Source organism: Saccostrea cucullata, unplaced genomic scaffold (genome assembly GCF_032062105.1).
Source record: "Saccostrea cucullata isolate Sc308-1 unplaced genomic scaffold, CSIRO_AGI_Scuc_v1 ctg373, whole genome shotgun sequence".
Taxonomy (NCBI): Eukaryota; Metazoa; Mollusca; class Bivalvia; order Ostreida; family Ostreidae; genus Saccostrea; species Saccostrea cuccullata.
Genome location: NW_026928348.1, coordinates 7774 through 31265, shown reverse-complemented (window position 1 = coordinate 31265; position 23492 = coordinate 7774). Strand labels below are relative to the sequence as shown.

The 23492-nt window shown below is 35.0% G+C and overlaps 1 protein-coding gene across 1 annotated transcript; it reads right to left on the bottom strand.

The window, feature by feature from the left end:
- Positions 1–5405: 5405 nt before the first annotated feature.
- On the bottom strand, positions 5406–22719 carry LOC134277284 (chromatin assembly factor 1 subunit B-like). The gene is made up of 13 exons (XM_062759599.1): positions 22662–22719; positions 16120–16244; positions 15870–15975; positions 15687–15713; positions 15336–15447; positions 15140–15243; positions 13690–13786; positions 12938–13207; positions 10761–10858; positions 10514–10565; positions 7579–7704; positions 6835–7021; positions 5406–6474 (listed from the first exon to the last, which is right to left on the bottom strand). The coding sequence occupies exons 2-13, from the start codon at positions 16240–16242 to the stop codon at positions 6142–6144; spliced, it is 1635 nt and encodes a 544-aa protein (XP_062615583.1). The 5' UTR covers positions 16243–16244; positions 22662–22719; the 3' UTR covers positions 5406–6141.
- Between the last annotated feature and the right edge of the window lie 773 nt (positions 22720–23492).

Genomic DNA, 23492 nt, shown 5'->3' with positions numbered 1-23492 from the left:
TAATTCATTTACAGGACTTTCATTGATAAATTTATGCACGATTAATATTTCAATTCCTTTTGGCTTTTTGACTGAAGACTAAAACTCTATCACAATGGCACGGTATATTAATCTTTCTACTTTTGAATATACATGTATATTTGATTTTTCAGTCTCTTGATTCACATTTATGACAACATTTCACATTTTATTTATGTTTATTTATGAATACCACCCCATTTAATCTTTTTGGGGTTTTTTGTTATTATTTTTTACTGTCTTCTGTACTTTTAATTCACTGTATCACATTGCCAACATCTGATAGTAAGACACAGCTGGATGTAGTAAAGGAACTCTCTTTCCAGAGTAGCGCCGACAATTAATGAGATAAGAATCAAAGGCATGTCAAGTGACCTTTACTGTATATAAAGCTTGCTGTGATACAGATCTAAATTGTGGAAAACAGTGGTTCTTTTATTGTTTTCACAAGAAGTTATAACATTTACATGAAAAAAAATTTTATCAACTGGTACATCTCATTGATTAACATTTGATTTACTTCGACCATCTTTACTGGGTGTTTCTTGCTTTGTTTACAAACATAGGTAGTGTCGGTTATGTGTTAGACACTACATCACTAGTTATCGCGGGAAAAGTGCACTGTTCATTAGCATACTGGATCAGCGCAAGGATTAGTTTATTTATATACCACTAACACGTCAGTCTTGTAAAAATAACCTGGTTTGTACAATATTTAATTTTGTGAATTTTCTTTCAAAATCTGATTTCAAGTTATTAATTATTGACTTATAATAGAAAATATTTATTATTGACTTAAAAATCAAAACTTTATTTGCACGACATATAACAATTTTTGACTGCATGCCCCTTGCACTATTTTCTCTCGCGGACTGACACAAATTCCAAAAAAAAATAAATGATAAATATTTAAGTTTATAAACACTTCAAAGCAAATCTGATAGCACATTCTTATTCTGTAGATCAAGAATATTGTAAATAAGCCAATACTATACAAGAACCTGTACGCAAAATACTCAAACGAAAATGTGATTAGTTTCGATACATGGGGAATCCCTTACAAATAACATAACATGAGTTGATACCATCAACTCGTAAAAAAACATAGGTTACCGGAGATTACAGAGCTCACCTCATCGGATGTTGTCTTTAAGTAAGGCAAAGTCCCACAGTGACACTAAGTAGTAATCTAGTAGTGAGCACATCTAGGTGGATCATTCATGCATTTTTGGTCTGAAAGGGCTTGTAGTTACTTGGGAATGGACTAATCTAAAAACATTAAACTATTCACTTGTCCCGAAAATGTAAGTTAAATTCAGCATCTGAAGCAAGTTTTATAGCGTTTTCCCTTGATGCAATATCTATTCAAGTTTGGTTCAGATAGACATTACAGTTTCTTGGAAATGAGATCTGCTCAAAAAATTATAATCTGGTCACTCATCCAAAAAAAAAAAAAGGTCAGATCCAGCATCCGAAGCAAGTTCAGTATTATGCATCCTTAGGTGTATCATCCATGCCAATTTGGTCAATATAGGGCTTATAGTTACTTGGGAATGAGACCTGCTCCAGAAACTTTGCCCTAATCACTCATCTGAAGCAAGTCCAGTAGTGTGCATCCTTACACGTATCATTCAAGCAAGTTTGGTCAATATAGGGCTTACAGTTACTTAGAAATGAGATCTACTCCAAAAATTTTAAGCTGGTCACTCATCCAGAAAACGTAGGTCAAATCTATCTAGCGTCGAATGCAAGTTCAGTAGTGTGCATACTTATATGTATCATCCATGCTAGTTTGGTCGATATAGGGTTTCTAGTTACTTGGAAACGAGACCTGTTTTAACAACTTTAATCTGTTCCAAAAACTTGAACCTGTTCCAAAAACTTGAAGCTGGTCTTTCTCTACCTGAAATTGCACATCTGAAACCTTGATTGGTACAATGAAGCACTCTGTTACAACGCACTTTTGAAAAATTACGCACTTTGAAAAAAATTTTCAAAGTGCGTTAAAATTTGGGACCAAGCTAACGCACTTTGAAAATTTTTTTTTTCAAAGTGCGTTAATATCGACCATATTAACGCACTTTGAAAAAATGTAAAGATTGATCAATATTCCTTCAAATAATCGGTATGATAAATAACAGATCCTGGTTTAATAACTTTTTTATGATAAAATCACTGTAGGACCTGAGATATTGACGTTTAAAATATTTAAGGTTTCGATAAAATAAAAGGGAAAATTAAAGGGTCTTGAAAAAAAGAGTGACGATTGTTTAAGTTCATCAATTCGTTTCTTCTTCTTTTTTTTTATTCTAGTCTTTGATAAGTAGATGTTAAAGGTGTATAGGGGGGCACTAACAGAGGACAGCTTCAAGCAACTTAGCATTTATCATAATAAAAAGGGGCCAATTTGATTGTTCAAAACTATGAAAATTCTTTCTCTGTCATACGTTTTACTGTACTTAAAAAAGTAGTTTTCATCTGTTTTGATTAACTCATTTATTATTGAAAGTTTTCAACGTCATACCAGTTAGGTAAATACATAATTATATGGATGCTTTGAGTATAGCATAGACATCGAGACTGGGCGAAGGGCCAGGGAAGGGGATGGGGGGCTAAGCCCCCCACTTATTTTGGAAAGATATATACATGTACATCGTTTTAACATTGAAAATGCAGCATACCCTTTCTAGGTTTATTGCTCCCCTACCCCGTTTGTTACCGACACCTATGTATTGGAAAGATAAGATTTGGACTGAGGGATCTTATACCCTTCTTCTCCTCTTTTCGACGGGAGTAAATCAATTCATTTTTGAGGTTAGGGTAAGGCTTTGTTTTTGAAAGAAAAATAACAAATAAAATCTTTCCATGAATAAAATATGATTTTTTTTTTCAAAGTGCGTTGTCTCCATGGTAAAATATATTGATGTAGACTCTTAACGCACTTTGAAAAATTTTTTCGAAGTGTGTTGATTTGGTCCCAAATTTAACGCACTTTGAAAAAATTTTTCAAAGTGCGTTGATTTTGTCCCAATAATTACGCACTTTGAAATTTTTTTTCAAAGTGCGTTGCCACAAAGCACATCAGAAGCATCCTCCATGCATCTCTGATTAATATAGGGCATAGAAGTCCTTGAAAAGAAAACTGCTCCAAAAAACTTTAACCTGGGATGCAGACGACAAGGGTATTATATAAGCTCCCCCTTCTTCGTTGAGGTGAGCTAAAAAGCATTTTCTTGACTTAACTTTTTTTAATAATGATAGTTCAATACTCTTATATATTTTGGGATAAAGTTAAGTTAGCTCACCTTAGCCAAAAGCTCAAGTGAGCTTTTCTGATCAAAATTTGTCCGTCGTCTGTCGTTGTCGTTAACTTTTCACATTTTCATCTTCTTCTCAAGAACCACTGGGCCAATTTCAACCAAACTTGCCACAAAGTATCCTTGGGTGAAGGGGATTCAAGTTTGTTCAAATGAAGGGCCAAGCCCACTTCAAAGGGGAAATAATTATGAAATAATGAAAAATTAATGGCATTTTAAAAAAAAACCTTCTCAAGAACCACTGGGCCATGAAAGATGAAACTTAAGAGGAAGCATCCTCAGGTAGTATAGATTCAAGTTTGTTCAACTTATGACCCCCGGGGGTAAGGCGGGGCCACAATGGCCGACCAAAGTTTTACATAAAATTATATAGGGAAACTTCTTTTAAAATCTTCTTCTCAAGAATAACAAAGCCATGGTTGTTCATATTGATATGGAAGCATCCTAAGGTAGTGTAGATTCAAGTTTGTTCAAATCGTGACCTCCCGGGGGTAGGGCGGGGCCACAATGGCCGACCAAAGTTTTACATAAAAATATATAGGAATATTCTTAAAGAATCTTCTTAAGAATAGCAAAGCCATAATTAGTATGTATACATGTATTTATATGGAAGCATTCTCGGGTAGTGTAGATTCAAGTTTGTGCAAATCATACCTTCTCACTGGTTAGGACTACTTTTGGGTTTAAACTTTTCAATAATAAACTAATTTCTGCTTTAAGCTAGCCACAGTGCTCAGGTGAGCGATGTGGCCCATGGGCCTCTTGTTAATTTCACAATGAAGGTCACAATTACCTTAAGGTAGGTTGCAACACACCTTCTACATGTACTCAAAATGCATTAAGGTCATACGCAACGTAATTTGAACTTTTTTGGATTCTTCCCTAGAGTTGAAGAGTTCCAATAAATGAAGGACCCGTTTGCAATATTTTTAATCTCTATATATGGATTTTTACACTTCTAAAACAATTTTTTACGAAAAAATCTGGAATTTATGTTTAATAATTTTTGTACATTTTAATTTGAATAATGCAGAATTTTTCAAAATTCGATATCTTTTCAAAACCCCTGGTAATGCATGCTGATTTATTGTCTAGGAACATGTAATGATATTACAGTTTAAAATTAGAACATCTTGGAAAATTATCAGTAGGTAAGGTACGTTGCGTACATGTATGTCCTTAATTGGCCAAGTTTGATGATTCTAGGTCTAATACTGTATGTAGTTACAATAGCCCACTTCATATTTTAGCAACTTGGCTGCGTAAAACAATGCGCTGATTCATAAATTATTTATGAATACAGTATATAGTGCATTTATGTGTAGCGCAAATTCATGTATATGCCCATTGATTGCGCTAAATTTTGAGAGCCCCAATTCACGTACATGTAGAGTAGTTTTCAAGTTATGAGCCAGAGAGGATTTTTAAAATATATTTGGCCAAACAATCCTAATTAAAGGTCACAAGGACCTATAATAAATGTGGGACACACCTTCTACCAAAGATGTATCAGCTGACAAAGTCTAATTCTAGGCCTAATGTCACCGGGTTCACAGGTGCGTGAACGTCTGTCAACATATCGGGTCTCAATAGCTCAGTGGTTAGAGCGCTGGCACGGTAGGCCAGAGGCCCTGGGTTCGAGTTCCGGTTGAGACTTGGTTTTTCACCACCTGTGACATTTGGCGCCCAACGAAATGACCCACTGTTCCCTTGGAATATGCTTCACGCATTTCCTTAACTCATAGAATTCGGGGACGAATTTCTACAAAAGAGGGGGAATATGTCAACAGGTTCAAAGGTGCGTGAAAGTCAGTCAACATATCGGGTCTCAATAGCTCAGTGGTTAGAGCGCTGGCACGGTAGGCCAGAGGCCCTGGGTTCGAGTCCCAGTTGAGACTTGATTTTTCACCACCTGTGACACTAATAGTATTAAAGAAATGAGCAGGACACAAACAAGCTAAAAGACAGACAGATGGACATGAATGCTATAACACATCTCATCTTAAATGGGCATATTAAAACCTTGTAGACACACAAACAGCTGGACGGACAGGATCACTACACCATTATATTTCCTGTCTATGACAAGCGTATAAAATTTCCTCAGTCTGTGCTATAGTGAACAGCAGAAAATACAAAATTGTGATGGCACTTTTTTATTTCCTGCCTCTTCTTAAAAAGTTAGTTACATATGCTCATGTACTGTATTCATAGTATTAAAAATCTAACTAGTAAATTGGCTTACAAAAATAATAAATAGAAATAAACATATGACATATGTATATGCTACCACTTATAAACTCCTTATCAATCAAGCCAACTAACTGTCAGCAAAGGGCAAGTTTTATGCTACTGTCAACATGAAGTATACATCATGAGTTGTTCCATTTGATTTGCAGTAACAAAGGGATAAACTTTATTCTTACTGAGCAAGCAGAATTGCATTTACATGTAAATACACTCAAGCCCATTCCTACTGAGAAAACAGAATATCATTAACACATAAATAGACTCAAGTCTCTTGGACCAATAGAAGAAACAGCGAAGCTCTCCTGGTGCATAAAATTCCTATTGTATTTCTGACCATGTGGACAGACTGGCACCTCGTCGACAAAAACGAACAGTTTCACCTAAAAACAGCACAGCCATCTACAGTTTGGAATACACCATGCACAGTTCAATCAAATTCCACCCACATTATTTTCTCTTCCAAGTACACAACATTACCAGTAAGTATGACCAATAGCTTTCAATACTTCTAACATCATATATGTTTTTCCTCAAATATTCACGTAAAATTATCTTTTCAAGATGCTTTCCCACTGGACAGAGTAATAAACTGAATCCTCCTTGGCTGCCCAGTAGGGGTCCCTTTAGCCCCCGCCTCACTTTTACTCCTTGCCGAGGGGGTGCTAGAATTTTGTTGTCTGGTCCCCTCTTTGCCTGGTCCTAAGGGAGTGGTCTGGACACCCGAGGGTGTGCTAGCTTTGATTGAATCATTAGCGTCCTTTTTGGCACTATTTTCAGACATGTCTGTCTGGTTTTGAGTGGTTACTATTGGTGAGGTAGCATCGTTCGTGGTCTCCAACACCAGATTTAGATCTCCACTATCTGTATCCATAATGACTGGTTCTTCCGACTGAAAACAAACAGTCAGAATTAAATTTTCATTCTTCTTTTTTCTTTTAAACTAGTATCAATTAAAACAATGGAAGAATGAATTATTTATACTTATCCATCAAAATTAACTAAAACAATTATTTCCTTTGTTTCTCTTCTTTCTCTGCCAAGGAAACAGGTTTGAGAGTAACTGCTCTTAAAGATTGAAACTTTTGTGTTTTAGGGGGAGGGAGGGAGGCTTGGTCCAACAAAGAACCTTACATGATTTTGAAACAGCTCTAAAATTTGAACAGTATGGATGGATTTTCTAAGATTTTTAAAAAATTTCTTGTCATAATTCACAACAAAACTGAAATGGATTCAACTCCCAGCAGCTGACCTTTGAACTGACTGAGGAAGCAGTTGGACTTGACTTTTCCGATGGTGTATTCTCTTTCTCCTCTTTGACCTCTGAACTTTCAACTTTTGTTTCTGTGTATAGTTCCCCAAGTTCATCTTTGCCAAAATGGATAAATGTACAGTAACCATCGGTGGAGCTAACCAGGAGGGTCCGTCCATCTGGACTCCTAATGTAAAATTCATAAAGAGCAATATTATGTATAATATGTATCTTATTTATATTGCAATACAGTACTTTAAAATGATGAATACAAATACATTTACATGGTGTAACTCAGAATTGTTACTATATTAAATCATATTTAATCAGGGGTTGGCATAAGCTCATCTCAACTTAAGTGAGGAGAGCTAACAACTCCAGCTTACATTTTTCAGAAGCTCGAGTAGGGCATGCTAGAGACAATGTGTCTGCATGAGAGATCATGATCTACTGTAAAGTGAACTGTCCTGTTTTTAGAAAGGGAATATGAAATTCACAGTTTTGGTTCCCCTTTCCCATAGATGCTATATGCCAAAATTTGTTAAAATTGGTTCCATAATTATAAAGAATCTAAAATTGTTCAAATATTGATATTAGATGGATATCTCTCATGGTGGTGAATAAAAACCTACAGCAATAGGTCACTTTGGTCAAAATAAAAATTCTAATCCAAACATTTGAATATAATACATGTATGATAAAGTTGAATGTATGATATAGTTGATGAAAGTACAGATAACTCACCATGCTAAATCACTGAGTTGATGATAGTGTATATTACTAATGTAAGCAAATGGAGACTGTTGCTGAGTGTCATACAACAAGACAGAGTCCTCTGTACCTACTGCAAATACCATTCTGTACGGTAACCTGAAAGGACCAGAAACATATTATAAATCAATGACACTAAAGGCATTTTATTTTAGATCTGTTGATATAAAAGCACCACAGCATAAAAATAATTCTAGTCCTGTGATTGGTTTGCCAATGCAGCAATGGTAGTAATGTATCCATATTGAACTAGACAGTTTACTTTCTGGTGAGAATTGTACACATTTCCTTTAAACAAGAGGCACATGGGCCACATCACTCACCTGAGCACAGTGGCTAGGAAAAAGCAGAATTGGTTTATACTTGAAAAGCTTAAATCCAAAAGTAGTCCCATGACCAATCCTGGCTTTGCTATTCTTGAGAAGATTTTTAAAGAATTTTCCTATACATTTCTATGTAAAACTTTGGTCGGCCGTTTTGGCCCCTCCCTACCCCTGGGGGTCATAATTTGTACAAACTTGAATCTACACTACATGAGGATGCTTCCATATAAATATGATCAATTATGGCTTTGCTATTCTTGAGGAGAAGATTTTTAAAGAATTTTCCTATATTTGTATGTAAAACTTTGGTCGGCCGTTTTGGCCCCGCCCTACCCCTGGGGGTCATGATTTGAACAAACTTGAATCTACACTACCTGAGGATGCTTCTATATAAATTTGATCAATTATGGCTTTGTTGTTCTTGAGGAGAAAATTTTTAAAGAAATTTCCTATATATTTCTATCTAAAACTTTGGTCGGCCATTTTGGCCCCACACTACCCCTGGGGGTCATGATTTGAACAAACTTGAATCTACACTACCTGAGCATGCTTCCATATAAATATGATCAATTATGGCCTTGCTATTCTTGAGAAGAAGATTTTTAAAGAATTTTCCTATATATTTCTATGTAAAACTTAGGTCGGCCATTTTGGCCCTGCCCTACCCCCGGGGGTCATGATTTGAAGAAACTTGAATCTACACTACCTGAGGATGCTTCCATATAAATATGATCAATTATGGCTTTGTTGTTCTTGAGGAGAAGATTTTTAAAGAAATTTCCTATATATTTTTATGTAAAACTTTGGTCGGCCATTTTGGCCCCACCCTACCCCTTGGGGTCATGATTTGAACAAACTTGAATCTACACTACCTGAGGATGCTTCCATATAAATATGATCAATTATGGCCTTGCTATTCTTGAGAAGAAGACTTTTAAAGAATTTTCCTATATATTTCTATGTAAAACTTAGGTCGGCCATTTTGGCCCTGCCCTACCCCCGGGGGTCATGATTTGAACAAACTTGAATCTACACTACCTGAGGATGTTTCCCCATAAGTTTCATCTTTCCTGGCACTGTGATTCTTGAGAAGAAGATTTTTAAAAGATGCTACCAAATTTTCATTAATTCCCAATTATCTCCCCTTGAATGAGGGCGTGGCCCTTCATTTGAACAAACTTGAATCCCCTTCACCTAAGGATACTTTGTGGCAAGTTTGGTTGAAATTGGCCCAGCGGTTCTTGAGAAGAAGTCGAAAATGTGAAAAGTTTACAGACAGACGGACAGACAGACAGACGGACGCCGGACAAAATGTGATCAGAAAAGCTCACTTGAGCCTTCGGCTCAGGTGAGCTAAAAAGTGACAAGAAAACAATTGAAATTCAGGTGTGCAATTAAACTTTTTATATGTGACAGCAACAGCAAGTCTCTATCTGACAAAAGTTGCAACTGGTAAACTTTAGTACAAAACATCAATCCTTACTGAATACTTCTACCTTATATATCTAAAATGAACTTTTACTTTGACTGATTAGGCTCTAATTTGTGGCTGATAATCCAGTTTTTGTTGTTTTTTTACTCCGTTTTTGTGATAAAATTGCAAAGAACATGTATGAACAGAAACACTCTATGTATGTACAGTATAATTTGTCCAAACCGGCCTCCGCCGGTTCCATAAAATTTGGCCGGTTTAGACAGAATCCGGAGTGCAGGAAAAATGCAGGAAAATATTAATTTTGAAAATGTCGTTGTTTATTTACAAGTTCATTATTATACATAATATAAGATATAATTAAATGATGAAATCAATCAATATTTTGGAGTCTAGAAATTATAAAATAGTCTCTTATGACTTACTGTATTTTCTTGTTTGTTCACGAAGTTTGAAAGTCGGGTGAAATGTTACCTAAATCAAAATCTACAGGCACGCATAATATAGGCATACTACATGTATCTATCAAGCAGATCAGGTTTCGCTTGTCAAAGAGCTCATTCAATGTAAAAACAGTAATTCACAAATATTTACGATGTGCTAATTATTAGATTGAACTTTTAATTTTTATGTAAAAAATTACGTCTTCCCCCACAGTGTTATGGCGCCATTTTGAAATGCGTTCGATTTTCGATCCCGATTTATATATTGATTTGTAAATCGCGTACATATTTATTTTTTGTATGATTGTTATAATGTGATAAAAGGAGTTAAAACAAAATTATTTTTTTTAAAATTGTAATTCAATCATATACTAGTATTTTTTTCAACTGGGCTGTGTCACCGCCGTATTTCACTGAGTTCGTCTCATGGCACTGCTAATGTAAACACAGATTATCAAATCCACCACGAAAGGTGTTAATTGCTTTGAAGTAACCCAGGTGTGGCCGGATTAGAGGAAATAATTACCGTTAATTATGAGCAGTTGGGACCAGTATGACCGTTCGGAATACAGAATAGACAGTATCCGGACTACACAGAATTTTTTCTAATGAATTTGTTAAAGAAGTGCATGGGACTAAAATTTATAGACGGAATGGACAAAAATCCGGAGTACTCAGAGTCCGGATTAGACAAATTTTACTGTACTTACGCAAATAATGATGAGCACTTTTCCCATTCTTTCTTGTTATTATTTGAATGATCTATAAGAAATAAATGCAATTTCATAATGCATCAATTACAAAACATACTGCTAAATAATTTTTCTGAGCAAACTTCAACTTTGGTAACATATCATTAAGGTGTACTTCCATGAAATAACAATACATTCTTGTTATGCCATATATATAACAGTAATTACAGTACATGTTTGTGATACTAATAAAATAAACACATACCTGGTGAGTTTTCATTGTTTTTCTGTAGTTTGAAATAACAAGGACAACACCTGACACAGATTGTGATTTTCTGAGGACTAGGTAGGTAAGCTGCGGGCCTGAAAAGAAAACTGACCATCAGCCAAGGAGAAGTCATATACATTGTGCAATACTTTTCATTTAACAAAAGTATTCGGATTTTGAATGTTTTTAATTATTTAGCAATTTTTCATCAGGGCTATTCCAGAAAAAAATGTATGGGAGGGTTGGACGGCACGTCATATATTTTTGTATGGGTAATGGGGACTGGAGCAATTAAATTTGCATGGGTGGTTGTCCTCATCCGATATATTTTTAGATGGGTGGTTGCACTTACCCTCACAAATAATCAACTGCAAAGAACTTCTTTCCTTTCATTTTGTATAAGCCAGTAAATATTGATATTTATTTTTAAAAAAAACGTCCAAAACAGTTGAGAAGTGTGTTTACATTGAAAGTGAAAGTAGAATCGAACAAACCGGAAACAAGGGCAGATAATTATAAAAGCACATGGTGTAATGACAGTGGAGGATTGGAACACAGTTTCTTTGTGTTCTTGTGTTCTTTGTTGCTTCCAGCTCAAGTTTCAATCCAGCAATTTATTCAAGCGTGATTACAATGGTAAATTAAATGATTTAGAAACAATCAAAGAGATCGTTTGATTAAAACCGAAAGTAGAAAAAAAACGTATCTGATAATAAATATCCTGTTGAGTGTTACCAGACTAACCTTGAATATATTTTAAGCCCGGCCATAACATACAAATGAAATATATTTCAGAAACAAGTGCCTGCACGGTTGTTATGTGGGATTGAGACTTAATTCATTTTTTTTTCACGTCCCACTATGCCCTACATAACTACATAACTTTGGTGCCCCCCCCCCCAAAAAAAAAGAATAGAAACTTATAGGCTATAGCAGGAACTCTGTGGCCTGTGTTACAAAATAACTTTGAACTTGAACTAAAAAAAATTAGCTGATTGTAAAATCTTACAAAACTTTTGTTTCTGTTAAAATTTGCATAAAAATATCTTTCTAAATTCTTTTCAAAAAAGATAAACTATTTTCAAAGTAATGAAAAAATGAAAGTTTTGTGCTTAATATTTCGATTTGCATCATATTTTTTTTTCTTTTTAATTGAGTCCATCGTTTGGATACATTCCAAATGCAAACACTCAGTTCAAGTTGCATATTAAAGTGCAAATGCTTCAAAAAAGTACCGGTACATAAAATTTTATTTTATATATACATAACTTAAAACACAATTCTTTAAACAATTATTTTAAATTTAGATGGGTGGTTGTATTAAAAGCATTTTTAATTTGATGGGTGGTGGGGGAGAAAGCAATTAAAAATGTATGGGTGGTGGGGTAAAAATAAAAGTGCCTTCCAACCCCCCCATACATTTTTTTCTGGAATAGCCCTCAGAATGTAAAACCTAAGAACTAAAATAATACTTGCCCATTACTTTAAACTTCCATGTTTGTTATTTAACTTATAAAAGAACTATATGCGGTATTAACCAACATTTGCCCCCCAAAATCAAACTTTGATGGAGTAATATTTAGTTAAGTCCTTAAACAGGGGAGTATATGCTGACTTCAAAGTACTGAATAATTTCATAAGTAATGACTTCATATGTACGTAATGACGTCACAAAAATATGACGTAAATTTCAGTTTTTTATGAATTTTGCAGAAAAATGTACATATTTCGTCGATATTTTAAATAAAAGTCACCGAGCGCATGTGTGTTCAGGATTAATATTTTGATATAATGTGTAGAATGATAATATCAATGAAAAATGTCAATATTGTTCCTGAACACACATGCGCTCTATAAATTCTAAAGCTTAAATTGTTGAAATTTTGTCCATTTTGTCCTCTTTCTGAAAAAGGATATAAAATCGGACTAGTTTGTGACGTCATAAAAACAGAAATTGTGAATACACTGCTCTGGAACTATAATATTTTCTGTTAACTTATATTTCTCGTACAATTTATTGAATTCAGCACATTTCAGGAAGTTTTCAAAATGTGACTTTTGTGGGGGCAAACATATGCAATATACCGCATATAGTTCTTTATGTCCTGCAATACACTACAAAACCAAACTTCTTGGCAATTTCAGCTGCACAAGTGATAAATAAACTCCCTTACTTGTTCAGACAGGATCTTGGCAGTAGGTATGTGGAGTTGATGATTTTATTCTCCCCCATTTCCATACATCCTGCTGGAACTATAAGAATCTCCCCATCAGGGGAAAAACTTAGCCGTCTGAAAAATGACCTCATCGTGTCGTCATGGAACATGCGGAAAGACTTTGGCTTTACGTCAGGATTACCCTCTGAGTTTTTCGGAACAGGCAGAGACATCTTGGAGACATTGTAGACACAGGATTTGCTGGAGAGATTAAATATCCTACAAGACCTGTGGAAGAGAAAATTAATTGGATTTCATTAACACAGAGCAAATGGATTTTTGAATCCATTTCTTTATCATGACGTTAGCCTTCATTTATGGAAGTGAAAGTGAAAAAGATTGCTTTGATTAGGAAGTAAATTTTACCTGTTCTATGAACTGTATAGATCAGCAATTGACATATACATGTGCTTTCAATTTTCTTTTTATTTCGTTATCCCCTCCCAATGGAGTTTGTGGGAGATGGAAATGATCCCCTCGCAACAGAGTTATCCTCTGCGTAAATTGGAAGGAATGTAATTTGCTTCAGAATCAATGTCGATTGCTGTCTTGATTTATAGGTATGCTTTAAGGGAAAGGATACTCCGCATTGCAGTTCCCTGGTGTTTCTTCAGTTGGTTGAGACTGGTTTTTTTTTTTAATAGATAACAGTGGAAGCCTATCAAGCTGGCAATATGTGAGTAAATAGTAAATAATAGTAAGTAAATTACCTGTCTGTGCTCATGGTGGCAATGTATTCATTTAGTGGATCCATGGCTACTCCCTGGACAAAACTTCTGTGCTCATTAAACATGGCAATTTTTTGTTCTACAAATATAAAGCAGGTATTGTCAAAATAATTTCTTAATGAAACATCACTTGTATTCACATGATCACTGTATCATTCATACCTTCAATGAAAGATTGGGCCACAATTAAAATATTGTTGATTTGTCGTTGCCGACTCAGTCTTACTACGTTTGGGTCGGTAGGTAGGGGAAATTTTTTTTTTCCAATTTCAGAAATGTTGTTAGTTTCTGGGTGTCATGGGTTTCCGATTGTTTAACAACAACTGCAGTCCGAATTAATTTCCAGTTGTTATTTGTTTTCAAACCCTATTAGCTTTAAACCATTAATAAATATGGTATAAAAAATCGCCCAATATTAAATTATTAGAAAGTTGGTTTCATATGCATGAATCCAAGCATAGCCGCTAGGTTAATCTAGCAAATCGGACAGGACGTTGTACCTTGAAATTTTTAATTCAAACTGGTATAAATGATTCGTCAGTATATTTTTGCCATTACACACATTACCGTGGATAGTCATGCCATCAACTCCTGTTATAAAGAGTTTACTGCTTTCGACAACCATGCTTGGATTTGTGATATGCATTTTCAACATCACATAGACACCTCTGAATGAAAACTGTTCAATCAACAGGGATTAATCTAGGGCATATTTTCTACCAATTTGGTGTTGATCCCTTAGATAAAATTTCCCCTGAAGATCTACTTTTCCCCTTTTGATGAGTAAAATATTCCCCTTAAAGTAATAAAACCCTGAAATATTTATTTTCTTTCATAAAATCTGAAAATTTAAAGTAAATATTTTCAGTATATGAGAAATATGGTTTTACTTTCCTACTTTATATGCTTTAAACATGTTTAAATGGTCATAAAAATGCTGAAATTGATTTTGCTCCCAATCAGGGCTTGCCCTGCACTCGCTTGAGTAGTTCCCAGACCCTGGCTGATATTCCCAATTTCTCAAGAAAGGGTAGTTTCCCCAAAACCTAGATTAATCCCTGATCAATCAAGCGTTTACGTGATTCTTTCCCAGTTTGTATATTACTCAAATGTACAGACACCTAAATCCGGATATACAGAATGAAAAAAGTTACGATTCGTAGCAGCTGAAAAAAATTCTTCTGACCGCACCGATTTACCTGTGTTGGCCGGCAACACCAAACAAAGCTAATTTTATTTTTGGCCCTGTGTTCAACAGAATTCCTCATCAGTGATATTCTATTCAACTTCATCTAACTTGCAGACATTACAAACTACAAGCTTTTCAGACTTCCAATGAACAAGAGGTTTGCTACGCTTACATGTATGTTTGCGAGAATATTTTGTTTTAGTTTATGCATTTTTTTGTCTTGAGTGAGTACACTTGTCATACCTTTGACAACATCCCATAAAATGGCTGTGTTATCCATAGATCCTGATACTATTCTCTTGCTGTCTGAAGACCAACTCAAGTCATATACCTCCTCTAAGTGGCCTCTGTCAAAGATGAAATAACAAATAAACTGCTGTCAAAACATTGTAGTTCAATGATTATACGTACTAAATACGATGATATTTAAGAGCAGTACCTGAAAACTTTACAGGTGACCCAAGTTTCTTTGTTGTCTTCATCGTCCTCTTGGAAGAGATTTCCGGGGTTTGCTGTAGAATCACTCAACTTCCATAATATCACAACTTCATCTGAAGATGAAAGATGCCATGTTAAATTGGATCACTTTTCTGAATATCTCTTTAAAGTTTACATTTTTTCAATAAGAAATTATTTTTCTTTTACATTTTTCAAATGGGCGAAAGATCAACTTGGTCAAAATGAGATAAATTTTGGGTTATTTATGTCAATGATCTTCCATTAACACATACATGTATAATATTATATGTAAATTTATCTAAATCATAAAACATTCTTTCAAATACATTACCATCACCAGCTGTTGCCAAATATTCTCCTATAGAAAAGAAAATACAATTAAATAAAATCTAAGACATCCTTAGAAATTGATTATTCACTGATTATTTATCACATTCATATGAGGATTTTCTTTTATTTCTTTCAAAGATGAAAAATATAAAAAAAAAAATTTGAATAAGGGATTAGAACAAACCATCTGGAGAAAACCGGCAGACATTTACAGACTTTGAATGTCTCTTCAAGTTGGATAGAAATTCCACACTGCATTTTCCCTCTGTATCAACAGATACTTTCCATATCTGAAAAGAAAAATTCTTTCAGCATACATCCATAATTTAAAGATACAAAATAGATTGCAAATAACGGTCATTGATTTTTTTTTTTTATAATTAAGACAACATTAGTGATTTTGCTGGGGATATGAATAAAAATGGCTTCATTACCCTGGCATATTTGTCAACACCAGCTGTGACGATTCTCTGGATGTTGTGTTTTCCGGGTTGGAAATCGGCACTGTATACAGGATCACGTTCATGCCAGGATATCTCGGGGGTTGTTACCTTCATTTCTATCAAATATACAAACATAGGTAATCAAAGATTACGAAGCTCACCTCGACGAATGTTATTAGTTAAAGTAATGCAAATCTCACATCATATTTTCTTAATATTTAGTATTCATCCCAATAACAATATTCTTGCAAGTTGTGTTTAACCCCTTACATGACATATACACATTTCTATGCGTGTAGCATGAAAAACATGTATAGTGTAAACAAATATTCATAACTGTTAATACTGCAGATATCAAGGACTTCAAGTTCTTTTGGATTGATCTGTTCCCAAAACTTAAACCTGGTCTCTTGTATGGAAAATATAGGTCAGATCCAGCATCCGAAGCAAGTCTGATAGTGTCCATCCTTAGATGCATTATGATATCCATGCAAGTTTGGTTTAGCTAGGGCTTATAGTTACTTGGGATTGAAAATGTAGGTCAGATCCAGCATCCGAAGCTAGTCTGGTAGTGTACATCCCTAGATACATCATCCATGCAAGTTTGGTTTAGCTAGGGCTTATAGTTACTTGGGAATGAAAATGTAGAGTCAGATCCAGCATCCGAAGCAAGTCTGGTAGTGTCCATCCCTAGATGCATCATCCATGCAAGTTTGTTCCAGGTTGGACTTATAGTTCCTTGGGAATAGACCTGCTTTAAAAACTTTAACCTGATCACTCAACTGGAAAATGTAGGTCTGATCCAGCATCCGAAGCAAGTTTTGTAGTGTCCTTTCCTAGATGCATCATCCATGCAAGTTTGGTCCAGGTTGGGCTTATAGTTCCTTGGGAATAGACCTGCTCCAAAAACTTTAACCTGGTCACTCATCTGGAAAATGTTGGTCAGATCCAGCATCCGAAGCAAGTCTGGTAGTGTACATCCCTAGATGCATCATCCATGCAAGTTTGGTCCGGGGTAGGGCTTATAATTCCTTGGGAATGGACCTGCTCCAAAAACTTTAACCTGCTCCAAAAACTTTAACCTGGTCACTCATCTAGAAAATGTAGGTCAGATCCAGCATCCGAAGCAAGTCTGGTAGTGTACATCCCTAGATGCATCATCCATGCAAATTTGGTCCCGGTAGGGCTTATAGTTCCTTGGGAATGGACCTGCTCCAAAAACTTTAACCTGCTCCAAAAACTTTAACCTGGTCACTCATCTAGAAAATGTAGGTCAGATCCAGCATCCGAAGCAAGTCTGGTAGTGTACATCCCTAGATGCATCATCCATGCAAGTTTGGTTTAGGTAGGGCTTATAGTTACTTGGGAATGGACTTGCTCCTAAAACTTTAACCTGGGACGTCGACGCCAACGCCGGGGGTATAGCATAAGCTCATCTCGACTTCGTCGAGGTGAGCTAAAAACCATACTGCATTTATGTTCAACATCTCCCACTGGATGGACATAGGTCACTTGTTTCAAATCCCTCCTCTCCTTTATTTAAATGTTGTTTATTGTAAGGTTGAATTAACTTGTGAACGTTAACATTATGAATTATTTGATGATATGAATTAGGGTTGTCCCCAAGACCTGGGGGCCAGGGAATTTCCAGACCATACATGTTAAAATGTAATTTTTCATTACTTTGGTATTCCTTCTAAACTCCCCATTAGGAAAGGAACCCTGGGTATCCTTCTACTTTTTAAACGTGAATCTCTTTGTCTCTGCTATAACAAAGATAACACATTTGGTTGAAAACTATTGGAAAACCAATAACATGTTAATTTATTGTGCACAAACCACCTGCATAATCTTAGAGACTTTTCAGATCTTCATTTATTTTTAAGGGTACAGACTTAAAGTAATGCTAGCTGTATGATCTTAACCATTCAATCAAGATTTTATCTAATACTGTTTAAAAGCTAAACAATTCTAACAGCCAGTTAATAGCTTCCTGGTTCTGAAGAAAAAGAGCATAGAAATCTTGTCTTGTCAATATTCCATTCTTTTTTATAGACTACCACTAATTCACAGATCGGGTGACAGGAAAAACCCGAAACCCCCCGATTTTTGGAGAATACCCATACAGGAGGGGTGAAACCCCAATAAAGTGGTGGAAACCCCATAAAATTGAACGTAATGGGGTACAATAAGGCCTAAGGTGATGTTTAATTGAATGATATTGACATCCGTAAATTTTTATAGCCAATTTTACCTCAGATTCGACGGAAATCGGGCGCCATTACGAGTTTACCGTACACTACGCCCGATCTAAATTCGAAGCGAGCTGTTTGTCAATATAATATTGTATAGATAATATTAAAATAATTCATAATGATTTCCAAAAAGATTGACTAGGAATAATGATCCAGTATCTTTAAGTTTTTTAAAAATCTTTTTAAATTTTTTTTTAATTTTTTATCTTTCAGTCCTTTCAAGTTGGTTTTAATATTTTTGTTTCAAAATTCAAATCATGGGCTTTGGCTCTACACTTAAGGAGGCTTCCACATGGCTTAAGAGCTGGGAACATAAGGAAACTATGAATATTTTAAGTTATCACTAATTTAAAAGGACTTTATTTATTAATTTGTCATGAATTATCAAAATTCATATTTTCCTTATGTGTGTGCTAACGTCCTTAAAATGAAATTCTGTAAAGCATAACTGTACAATTGAGAATAGTAAACCCGCAGGGTTGCAAATAACCACTCGCCCACTAGCAAATGCGAGTAAATTTTCTTGTGGGCGACCAGCTCTTGAGAATATTATCGCCCACATGGCGAGTAAGAATTTTATCGCACCTTTTCCAGAATCAGATCGTAGTTTGGTTCAACTATCCAATATACTTTCGTTTTCATATCCCAGGCGGATTTTTCTGTATTTGATCATTAAGATGATTCCATTTTTCAAATATTAATTGTAGCTTTATTTGAGATAAAAAATATGTCAATCTAGTCAACGTTTACCTGCATGTTTAGTGCATGTACACACACAGGGGTGCCTGTCTATCCCAGTACAAAACAACAGAGCTAGCTGAGATGTGAATAATATTCTCACAATAATGTTACAATGCCAACTGTACAAGGATTCACATATGCAACATGCACATTTTTATTATTTTTTATCAGACTTTTTTATTTCATAGACCTGGATTCTAATAATTTCATTGTAATGGATACATGTTGCTTTCTCATATAAATGAGTATATTTTTTTCTATTACTTGCATAAAAAACAAAACAAATCAAAAAACAAACCAAAAAAAAAAAACAACAACACACTCTCCAAAAAAAAAAAAAAAACAAACAAAAAAAACAAAAAAACCCAAAAACATTAAAACAAAAAATTAGTGACTGGAAAATAATAATGAATGAATACTGAATTTAAAAATTAATTATTAAACATAGAAGAAAACATTTCAAAACAAACACCTTAATTAAAAATTAAATAAATTAACAAATTCATTCATTAGTTTATTTAATTTAATTACATGTTATAAATGATTGGAATTGAGAAAAATTGCTTTAATCCTTGATTAATGGACTAGTTAAATTCATAAAAAAAAACATTCAATTAAAAATTTCACTGTAATGTCTTTCATTATAATAATTACATTAACAGATTCATTCATTCATTAATTTAATTTAATTACATATTATAAATGATTGGAATTTATAACAAGAGGCCCACGGGCCTTATAGGTCACCTGAGTATCATGTAACAAGTTTCCAGCGATTGTATTTGCTTCGTGTTTTAATCCAAAAGCCATGAAATTCACAAATTTTGAAAGAGGCACCATTGCTTATCAAAGGGCAGATTTCAAAGCATTAATTTATTTTTAGTCAAAGTACCCCCCTGGTACCCCTGACCCAGGGGCCCTGAAATTATCTATTTTGAAAGAGGCCCCTTTCTTCATTATAAGGCCAGCATTTTTTTTATGTGTAGGTTTAGTTATGAACATGAGAATAAAAAAGTCCCAAAGGAGAAGGAAATAAAAAAAAATTTGGATAAATCAATTATTAACATTTGTACATTTTGCTATTCTAATAGGCTCCTTACCACTGGACACATGATGCTTAGACTGTAAGCTATAACAGAGACCTAAACAATGTCGCTGGCAATATGCAATAGCTACCACGGGCAGTTTAAAACCTTGGGGAGGAAAATAATTTACCGACAGATACTTTTGAAACGAATACATAATTATCTCACCAGCATGTCATTGTGCAACAAAGTCGTCAGCATTTTATTTGTCCTTTGAACAGGTGAAACGTTTTGAATGTCACTCGTATCGATGAATTTTACACTAAACCAAGCTATCTTCATTTACCCACCGTTTCATCTTAAAACCGGAAGTGCGAGTTCGTAAATTTGAAATCTCGATCCCGACTCAAATTTGACATCGGAAAGAAAAAAATTGTTTTATTTTTTCTGAAAATTCAAAACCTTGAATTGAGGGTTTGTAAAACTGAAAATAAAATCCTAGCCTTAAATATGTAATTAGATCATTAGTAGGAGCAAAGGATAAGATGTTCAAAGAATTCATGCATTTCACTGTATAATCATTAGAGCCCCACCCTAAAACAAGAAACCCCTGCCCCTGGGGCCATAAAATTCACAATTTTGGTAGAGGCACTCTTGCTCATCATAACTATGTACTTAGTTAGTTTATTTAATACCCAGGAGCAGAGAAGAAGATTATCAAATAATTCATGTATTATCACTACATAATCAATAGAGCCCCGCCCTAACACCAGAACCCCTGACCCTAGGGCCATAAAATTCACAATTTTGGTAGAGGCACTCTTGCTCATAATAACTATGTACTTAGTTGGTTTATTTAATACCCAGGAGCAGAGAAGAAGATTTTCGAAGAAATAATGCATTTTCACTACCTACTTATTTAGCCCCGCCCTAGCACTAGAACCCCTGACCCCAGGGCCATGAATTTCTCAATTTTGGTAGAGGACTCATTGCTGATTACAATCATGTAAACAGTTTGACTGCTTGATGTCCAGGAGTAAAGAAGAAGATTTTTAAAGATTGCATTAATTTTAGTGGTTTTGGCCCCACCCCTCAGGCCCCAGGGGGGCAGGGATCATGAAATTCACAATTTTTGTTTCCCTTCACCCATAGATGCTTTGTGCCAAATTTGGTTGAAATTGGTTCAGTGGTTGCAGAGAAGAAGCTGAAAATGTTCAAATGTTAACGCACGACGAACGACGCACGACGCACAACGACGGACGAAAACGGATAGCAATAGGTCACCCGAGTTTACTCAGGTGACCTAAAAATGACTTTATTTCTGGATTAATGGACTAGTTAAATTCTTTTTAAAAAATTCAATTAAACATTGCACTGTAATGTCCTTCAACATCATAAATATTTCATACTTCTTTTATATTCTTAAGGTTTCCTTACAAATAATTTTTTTAAAAATAATAATCATACATAATATAATATTCATATTGATCAAGATTACAGTAATTATTTCCACGTATTACTAGAAAGGACTTCAGCGATCGCGAAATTAGATCGGGCGTGGTGTGCAGTATATCAAGACAAGAAGAAACCCGTCGATTCTGAGGTAAAATTGGCTATAAAAATTTACGGATGTCAATATCCTTCAATTAAACATAACCTTAGGCCTTATAGTACCCCATTACATTCAATTTTATGGGGTTTCTACCACTTTATTGGGGTTTCACCCCTCCTGTATGGGTATTCTCCAAAAATCAGGGGGTTTCGGGTTTTTCCAGTTACCGCACAGATCTGCTGTTACATACATTTCCTGGCAATGCATTGATCATAATCCAATACATATGCAGAGTTTGAAATTACAGTGCGTCCCACCACCTGAGATGCACAAATTTTGTCAGGGGCTAACAAACTAGCACATATATATATTGATGCTGGCTGGACGAGTGAATTTTTTTCTTAAATTTAAATTCATATATTTGATAAAACTCTCTCACATCAGCTATTACTGGTTGCAAAGTATAACAAACAAATGGGTAGAATTCATCAGCTTACAAGTCCGGGATCAAATATATAATGAGCTGGCCCCATTCACAATATTGCTAAAAGAAACTTATAAAAAACAATTATTTTTTCAGGCTCGTACTGTATGTCTAGCTAATTTTACAGCGAGTTTCAAACACTGACATATGATAAACATTCATGGTCATTGTCATTAATGACAATCTGCCCAACCATCATACTTCTGAGCTAAAGCACATAGGTTGGCAGATATTCAAAAGTAGAAAAACACGTTCGCCATAAACAGATCTTAGCAAGAACGTCCATTGTTCTGTCGTCTCTAACTCCTAGCATGGAATGATGGATCAGCTGATTCTCAGCACACTTTTCGTCCTGACAAATAAACCGTTATTAACTATAGCAATACACTATTCCATATTCTGACAATGGCTATTAAATTCAAAACCTATATTCTGATACCCTGTATTTGCTTTTTGGACAATATAGCACTCATTACCTGGCACTACTGTGTTTACAACAATAAATTTGGCGGCAAATTTTTCTCTTGTTCTTGGTTTTTCAGACGCTTGAATAAGAAACAAAACCAGCTACGGTCAAGGTTTTTAGTTCCGGTGCGTTGTTCGAGAAAAGAAATAATTTTATGGAACACAGATAAGCATGAAAAGGGGTTAAACTTCTGTAGTAGCGTAAGTTAAATTTGGCACCGAAAGAAGTTGGACCACCTTTCCCCTTCAAAAAAAAAAGGTTTTGCTTGTCTTTTTTTTGTGAGGTGATTTTTTTTTTCTTTGACTGTCCCAAGTAGAGAACACCTATTGAGAAAAACTGACAAAGACGATTGGAGTCCTTTCTTTCTAAAACCACACTACATTAATCCCCGCCAACCGCCAAATTGAGAAATTTAATAAAAATCGAAGCAAACTACCTTTAATTCCCAATCTCTTTGAGAGTAAAAAAACAAAAACAATATCATTTTTTTTTTTTTTGTTTTGTTTTTGAAGGCACGTAGCAACCGGGGGGGGCCAGGGGGGGGGGGGGGGCTGCCCCCCACTTTTTTCCCCAACATTACCTTTACTATATAAAATGTCTATTTAAAATTTGGTTTGCCCCCCCCCCCCCCACTTTTTACCACATTATGTTTATAGCAAGGAAATATAGGAAAAAATTGGAAGTGAAAGGAAGTTTGCCTTGAAAAAAGTTGGCCACTACCCCCCCTTGTTATTATTTACTTTAAAAACTTTAAAAGGTGTAATCTCTCCTGGATCCTATTTCCTTTCAATTTTTGGCCTCCTGAACATTTTTTTTTTCTTACACTCAAAACATTGCACAT